The 7,923-nt window shown below is 49.9% G+C and overlaps 2 protein-coding genes across 3 annotated transcripts in view; one reads left to right on the forward strand and one right to left on the reverse strand.

The window, feature by feature from the left end:
• LOC144133567 (alpha-1,6-mannosyl-glycoprotein 2-beta-N-acetylglucosaminyltransferase-like) overlaps positions 1 to 1,174 on the reverse strand; it is a 44,954-nt gene extending 43,780 nt beyond the window's left edge. The window contains exon 1 of one of the 2 annotated variants that reach the window (XM_077666748.1): positions 1,037 to 1,174. The gene's annotated coding sequence lies outside the window, so the exon portion shown is untranslated. Of the gene's footprint in view, positions 1 to 330; positions 469 to 1,036 lie in introns of those variants that run through there. The other variant, XM_077666749.1, reaches the window with a different exon arrangement.
• Positions 1,175 to 1,183: 9 nt separating this feature from the next.
• LOC144133563 (WD repeat-containing protein 3) lies at positions 1,184 to 7,308 on the forward strand. Its single transcript, XM_077666744.1, has 3 exons — positions 1,184 to 3,639; positions 5,323 to 5,835; positions 6,826 to 7,308. The coding sequence occupies exons 1-3, from the start codon at positions 1,675 to 1,677 to the stop codon at positions 7,150 to 7,152; spliced, it is 2,805 nt and encodes a 934-aa protein (XP_077522870.1). The 5' UTR covers positions 1,184 to 1,674; the 3' UTR covers positions 7,153 to 7,308.
• Positions 7,309 to 7,923: the final 615 nt, after the last annotated feature.

The following is a 7,923-nucleotide window of genomic DNA, read 5'->3' on the forward strand; positions in this document are numbered from 1 at the left end:
TCTTTCTTTTTTTACAGGCACTTCCGTGTGCGGCCCGAGCGAACAAACCAGGCCAATTGAGATGCAAAATCAGGAATTAACTGCCACAGAATTATAAGTTTGTGAGCACATCCGGAACGATCGCGAAGTAACGCTAGCAGGGTGAAGGAATGGACGTCAAACACTGCTACTGAAAAAGTTTCCAGTAAAATATGAGCACGAAAACCGGCTGCACAGGCGAACGGGAATTGCTTAATTAGCAAGTATACATCATGATATCCCCAAGCCGCTCGGTAAAACTATGCTAAGGGGCGAAAAACACAGCATGCAGCTTATACCACGTCATCTGACCTTTGCGCCGGGTGACGCTCCACTAGAAGAGGCGATATAACGCCGAAGTTGCGAGGTAAATAGTACTAGTAGCGGTGTGGTCGGTGCGCGCTGCACTTTCGGCGGCCGCGGCGGGGGTGGAGCGGGCCCCGCAGCACACATTCGCGAGCCGCGACGTCTTCGTCTCGAGCCCCACTCAGCCGAGGGAGGAGGCAGGCCGATCAGCACCGCCGCGCAGCAGTGTCCGTTATCTCGAGCCGTGCCTGTACTCCAGCGGCAACGCACTAGCAGGCCAAGTCACGCCAGGGGCTCGCTTGCTTGGCCCCGGGACGACGCCGCGCGCGCTTCGCTAGAGCACGCACGCAACTCGTCGGCGCCGTTCAGCCGCGCCCGTCCTCGAAGTTCTCCGGCTGCCAATCTCCGCAACAAACGACTCGGAACGGACACCCGCGCGGCCTTGCACACCTGTCAGCACGGCAGCAACGCGAAGTCGCTCGGCTGTAACAGCGCGCGCCGCACTAAAGCGAGCAAGGATGCATTTATACGGGGTTACTATCGCAACTGAGCGAGAACAATCAATAGATGAGGGTCGGCCCACGGGCTCGCAACAGCTGACCGCACATCGCCCTCACCGACGTCGTCGTGGAAACATCACGGAGGAAAACACACTGTAGTACAGGCAGTGAAATGAAGAGTGTGTGGGAGTAACAAACAAGCCCGAAAATACCATAATTTGCAGGGATCCGGCCGCGTACGCCGCTCCGCCCCACGCCGCACGGCCGGCTTCCGAGCCGCTGCTACCAAGTGCTGCGTGATGCCCCTGTGCCGTCAGCCTCCCCGCAGAACACGACAATACACGACGCATATCATGAGAACTGCGCCAAGAAGAGAAAAACAAGATAACAAGAACCGTAAAGAAAAAAAGAAACACTGAGATTTGTTTACGAAATAGAGGAAAAATATACCTCTTTAAGATTGTCCCTTCTCTAACATGGCGGACTTGCTCGTGTAGAAGTGTTTGCTAGCGCAAGTTCACGCGCTTTAAAAAAATTAAGAACTTTTCGCAAAATAGTTATAAAATTAATACAACTTGTAGACCGTGTAATTATTACACAGCAATATGATTAATAACTATTTAGGTTATATATAAAAACGTGTTTTTTTTTCAATCTTACATTGTAGGTGCTGCCATCCGCCGCATTACTTACTTCTAGGTAGAAAACACCCAGGAAGTTAGGAACTCAGGAGCGGCAACATGGCATCACGGAAAGCACATGGCAGCTCCCGAGCGAGCATGGGTTCTTGAGTCGGCTGCGTTGTTGTTTGTAACGTGAGATCTGCGCCTTGTTCGCTTGATTTCGCAAGATGCCACTTACGCACCAGTACCTTCGGTTCACCAGTGGACCCGTATTCGGCGTGTTGGCCAGCGCCGAGGCGCGGGTCGCCTTCGTGCGTTACCAGAGCACAGCGTCCCGGTACTACGCGGTGACCGCTTGCGAAAATGTGATCATCTGGGACACCAAGACCAAAGAGAAGGTGAAGACCTTGGGTGGCCAGAAGCATTTCTCCACGTGCCTGGCCACCAGCCCCGACCACCGGCATGTGGCTGTCGGCTACGCGGACGGCGCCGTACGGATCTTCGACATGCAGCAGGGCAGCGGCGAAGCGGCCATCACTTTCCAGGGCCACAAGGCTGCCGTGACAAGCCTGGACTTCGACGAAGGTAGGCTGGCGTCGGCGGGAAAGGACGCGGTGATCATCCTGTGGGACGTCGTCGGAGAGGCCGGCATGTTCAGGCTGAAGGGCCACAAGGGAGTGGTGACCCGGTGCCGCTTCATGAAGCAGCGCAAGAATGTGCTGGTGTCCAGCTCCAAAGATACTTTCGTAAAGTTCTGGGACCTGGAGACGCAGCACTGCTTCAAGACGCTCGTGGGGCACCGCGGCGAGGTGTGGGACTTTGTGCTTGTCCGTCAGGACACCTGGCTCGTAACGGGTAGTGCCGATAGCGAACTTCGCGTTTGGGAGATCGCCGACAAACAACAGGGACAGGACACGGCGGATGCGAAGAAGACCAAGCCAGACGTCCTAGGCGACGTCGATGACGAGGCGGAGGACGAAGCCGGCTGTCCGTTGACGTGCACCAAGTTCGGCAGCGTCATGCGGGAGGGCAGGGGCCGAGTGTGCTCGCTCGTCATGGACCCGTCGGAGAGGGTCATGCTGTGCCACGGCGTCGACTCATTGGTCGAAGTCTTCAAGCTGAACGACGAGGCCGAGATTAAGAACAAGCTGCACAAGCGAGGGCGCAAGCTCCGAAAGCGACTCCTCAAGCTAGCCTCTACCGACAGCCAGCCACAGGAGGACGCCCATGCTACTGTAACTATCGCCGACACTATAGAGAGATTGCAGACATTCAAATGCAGCAGCAAGCCTTGCTGCCTCGACGTCTTCTCCGCGAAGAATGGCCTGGCGAAGGCGGCGGTTGGTCTCAGAAACAACCAGGTCGATTTCTATGTGTTTAACATGATGGACAAGAGCGTCACTCCGGTGTTGGCCGACAGCATTCAGCATGCAGGTCACAGGAGTGACGTCAGGGCACTGGCCTTCAGTTCCGACAATACGGGAATCTTGTCGGTGAGTGGTGAAACCGTCAAAGTGTGGGGCCGCACCAGTCAGCAGTGTCTGCGAAGTCTGGCATGCGACTATGGCCTGTGCTGTTCTTTCCTCCCTGGAGATAGGCACTGCATTGTGGGCACAAAGACAGGAAAGCTGCAGCTCTTTGACATTGGTGCCAAGAGCCTCGTTGAGGAAGTTGCAGCACACAATGGACCAGTGTGGTGCCTGGACTTGTACCCTGACCAAAAGGGGCTTGTCTCTGGGAGTGGCGACAAAACTGTAAAGTTCTGGGACTTCGATCTTGTCGAGAGAGAGGGCACTAAGAACCTGGTATTGGTCCACACAAGGACACTTGAAATGGCAGAAGACGTCCTCTGTGTCCGGGTAACTCCCAATGGGAAACTTCTTGCAGTGTCGCTCATGGACAGCACTGTAAAAGTCTTCTTCATGGATACGCTGAAGTTCTTCCTGTCCATGTATGGCCACAAGTTTCCCGCATTGTGCATGGATGTTAGCTATGACAGCACCCTCCTGGCAACTGGCTCTGCTGATCGCAGTGTCAAGATCTGGGGGCTCGACTTTGGAGACTGCCATCGATCTATCCTCGCACATGATGACAGTGTCATGTGCCTTCGGTTCTTGCCCAAGACACACATGTTCTTCACGGGCAGCAAGGACCACACCATTAAGCAGTGGGATGCAGACAACTTCCAAAAGGTAGTGACCCTATTTTATAACCCTGGTAAAGTTGTAAACTAGTAGCAAAGTCAGTGCAGTGACTGCACAATTTTTGAGTCTAACATAGTTGGTAAGTTAATATTGCCATTGCAGATTACAGCATTTGATTATCATCGTCGTTTATATGTGGCTCCTGCGTTTTGGAACAAACTGTCATGTACAGTTCTATTGCATTCATCTGCAATTTTCTGAACTGACATTCATGTGAGTACACAACACTCAGTAACTTGAAGCGGCAGATGCCCCTCAAAGGAGGCCCTTCTGCCAATGGCGTCGGCTGATTCGCATTACATGGTGGTTAATCGCCTTGGGCCTGCTTGGGTGACACTCCTGGGGGTGGCAGGGGGGCTGACAATGGATTAATTGATGATGTTGCAAAAATTGATCGACGCAATTGGCTGGAGGCCTTCTTTGAGGGTCCTCTGCTGCTTCGTTCTTGAGTTGTATCAGACTATGCCTTCCCCAAGGACTGCCTGATAGCAGAAGCACAAGGGTGGTGGTCTTGTAAGCAGTGACCACTTGCGCGGTGCTAATATGACAATCTAGAATTTCGTGCTAAGTCAGTCGACTGTGCTATGAATTCCCACAGTTACCAGTGTTGTCGGTAATGCGTTACTTTTTTCGCTAACTTAGTAACGTACTTGTTACCAATTCGGAACTGTAACGGGTAACGTACTTACATTAACATTTTTCGGTTACGTGAGGTGTCACGTTACTAGTTACTTTTTGTTCCAGTTGTGACCCACTCCGCCCCCTTTTTTAGAAATAAAAAGCGCAGAGCACCTAAAGTGATGTAAATAAACAAAATGAACAGCTGCTCCCGACAACCCTTGTTGGGGCTCGCATGCATACCAGAAAACAGCTGCCCTTGACAACGCAAACAACTAAAAAAAAGACAATAGCCATAAAGCACGAAACACGTGCACGAACACGCATTCACACACTTGCCTTCACCTACCTCCCCTTCCCAAACCACTCACACACACAACTCTACAGAGTGGAAGCATGCCAAGCATTTTGGAACATCACATTTTTCAGAATTACTCTAAATTTGTTGAGAGTTCACCGATGTTTTCTTTGTGAAGTTAGACTTAATGATGGAGTGTCATTTTGTGTTTAATGCCACATTCAGAACATAGCTTCACCATGTGCAACAAAGTTAGAATCCAACACTTGTAACTCTACAGGCAACTTTACGCCACTATAACATTGCTAAGCTCCTGTACATTTGTGCAAACTATTCTCGTTAAATCAGGGTATCACATAAAATCTTTGCTTGGACTAGATGTTGTATGTGAAATGTGAGCTTTATAAATTTGTTATCGTAAGTTCTTAAGGTGACGACAACTTAAAATTTATATCCATGAAGTAACGGCAAAGTAACGTGCGGTACTTTTTTTCGGTAACGGTAACAATAACGCGTTCTTTTTTTGCAGGTAACGTAGGGCGGTAATGCGTTCCCTTTTTTGTTAACGTAACGAGTAACGTATTTAGTTACTTTTTTTCGGTAACGCCTACAACACTGACAGTTACTAGCAATATTCTGACATACACTAACAACACATTAACTCATTCAAAATTAGGCTGATGCAACGGCGTACGAATATGTCCTTACACCATGGCTAAGACATCCCAGTTGCATTTCAAGCATTTCTTTTGCAGATTGTCACATTGGAAGGCCACCAGGCTGAAGTGTGGGCACTGGCTGTCAGTCCTGATGGCCGGTATGTGGTCACAGCATCGCACGACCGCTCCCTGCGCCTCTGGCTCAAGACAGACGAGCCCCTGGTGCTTGAGGAAGAGCGGGAGAACGAGAGGGAAGCAGAGTCCGAAGCCAATGCAAATCTAGAAGAAGCAGTCATTCCGAGGGAAGGTGGCAAAGATGAGATGGGCCTTGCTGCCAAAAAGACAACAGAGACTGTCAAGATGGCGGAGCGCCTCTTGGAAGCTATAGATGTCTACAGGGAACATAAGTTAAAGATGCAGGAATACGAAGCTCAGCGGAAAGCGTCCACAGAGCCAGTTGCACCCCCTGCACCGCATCCATTGATGACCATCTACCAGACGACCTGTCCAGAACGGTATATGCTGGAGACGCTGAGACGTGTGCGGTATAGCGAGCTTGAAGAGACGCTGCTTGTTCTTCCATTTGGCTATGTTGTGGACCTCCTCAAGGTTTGTCTGGATTATGTCATACACCGTATTTATTTGCACACCCCAAATATATTACCCTAATATTTAAAAAAAAGAAAGCATATTTTACGCAGTGCCAGACCACCAGCATGCACACGGGTGCCTACAAGGCAGGCTTGCGTGCAAAGGTGCGAGTAGAGAAGGAACGAACTGCATGCCATTAACACGGCTTGCTCGCACTGGCGGTCGCTCTCTCAGACGAACGTTGCATGAGCAAACTTGCGATAACCTCCGGCGCGCACTACAATTCGAAACTACTGAACCGTTTGCTGTTCGGTCTGCCACTAGTCAGCCAGGCTACATGCAAGGGCGCCATTTTATCGCCATTTGCCTCTTACTGCTGGCTTCGCGATTGTATTATTGCACGTTTATTGCTTAGAGCTGCGCATGCGCCATCATGCCATCTTGCGGTGGGTAACTGCATAACATGGGGCAGGAGGGGGCACAGATCATATATTTGGAGTAAACTTTTCGTGGGGGGCCAACGAGGGGTGCGCTTTGGGGGTCAGAAGTATAGGCGGCAATATGCAGTGTATATTGCACATTATGACCTTTGCAGAGCTTTCTAGGACGTGTTCCGAATATAGTGTAATTTGCGCACCCGCTTTCTTGAAGCCTTAATTTAAATTTTAAGAAGTGTGAGAATTACGTGGTAAATTCGAGAAGTGGTTAATTGTACATGCAGCTTTCCCATTTAGGCATAAGCCTTGTGGAATTTCAAGTCCAAGAAAGAAAAATCAGGTGTTTCTTATATTAGACATTGCTGCACTCTTTATTGACATACATCGGAGCTAAGAAGAAAGAGTAGTAGTACATAGGAAAGTGAAGCAAGTGTCATCGCCACCTTTCGTTTGAGCTTTACAAAATTTAGACAGAACCACAGTTACCTTACACTTGTATTTGTATCATAATCAGAGCCACTGAAGTTATGCGGACTACTGACCCTGTGTAAAACGCGCTCCTTCATTCCAGGCACTTGCCGAACTGCTCAGCCGCAACTGGGAGCCCGAACTGTGCTGCCGCTGCCTGTTTTTCCTGCTCAGAGTGCACAGCGGACAGATAGGAGCCACTGCGGCTCTCGTGTCGACCGTCGACCGGCTACGGCACTGCACAGTCGAGCAACTGGACCAAGCCAGAGATGAAATAGGCTTCAACCTGGCTGGACTTAACTTCCTGCAGCGAGAGGTTGACGCGCGGGAAGAAGTGGCACTCTTCACTGACGCCACACGGGCTTTCAAGGAGCGGAAAAAGAAGAAGACAAAGAAGGAGCGTGCTGTACTCTCACTTGTGGCGTCTTGAACACTAGGCATGCCAAGGCAAACTTCCATGATCACCTTACGGCATGCCGCGTGAAGCAAAGGTGCATTTTCAGAATTTTTTTTTTTGAAAAATAAACCTGGCAGCCTTTGTTGTTCATACTAAATATATTGGTCGAAGGCAGCTTTGTACTTTTGCAGGGCACCAAGGATGCTGTCTGATTTAGTTACAGAAGTGAGTTTTGGATGTGCCCAGCTAAATGTAGCTACTACTATCTCGAACTCACATTTGCTCAGTTCTGGCATATTTGGCGACACTGGGCACTGTGCTATAGGAAAGGGATGCCCTTCATACAAATCCACCATCACATACTCACCACTTAGCACTCTTAACCATATTTGCTTCCACAGGCTGTCCGTGACAGCACAGCATGACCTGGGTTGATGGATAGAATTTGCAATAACTCGTGCTGAAAAGGTCGCACATGAAAAATTTTTATTTTATTCGGTTCAAAAGACAACCGCAAGTCTAGAGCAAGTAAACTTTTTCTTGTTTGTGAAAAATCTTGAAGCAGTCAGGCGTGTGAACTGCGAAGTGACACCCGTCTCACTCTGAACTTTCGCAGTTTTCTCTTTTTTGCGTGATGTTTTCTGCTAAGCCATCATTCGGACGTACTATTTGGCGAGCGGTATGGTGCCATTGACAAGCCTTTAGACTCATTCAGGATGGGTCTACAGCTGGTTTCCTGTGCTCTTGTACTGGGGCAATGCAGCCACATGAGCAGTCTTTTCGACGAGACAAAATTTCTCTCTG

This window comes from Amblyomma americanum, chromosome 5, assembly GCF_052857255.1.
Source record: "Amblyomma americanum isolate KBUSLIRL-KWMA chromosome 5, ASM5285725v1, whole genome shotgun sequence".
Classification (NCBI taxonomy): domain Eukaryota; kingdom Metazoa; phylum Arthropoda; class Arachnida; order Ixodida; family Ixodidae; genus Amblyomma; species Amblyomma americanum.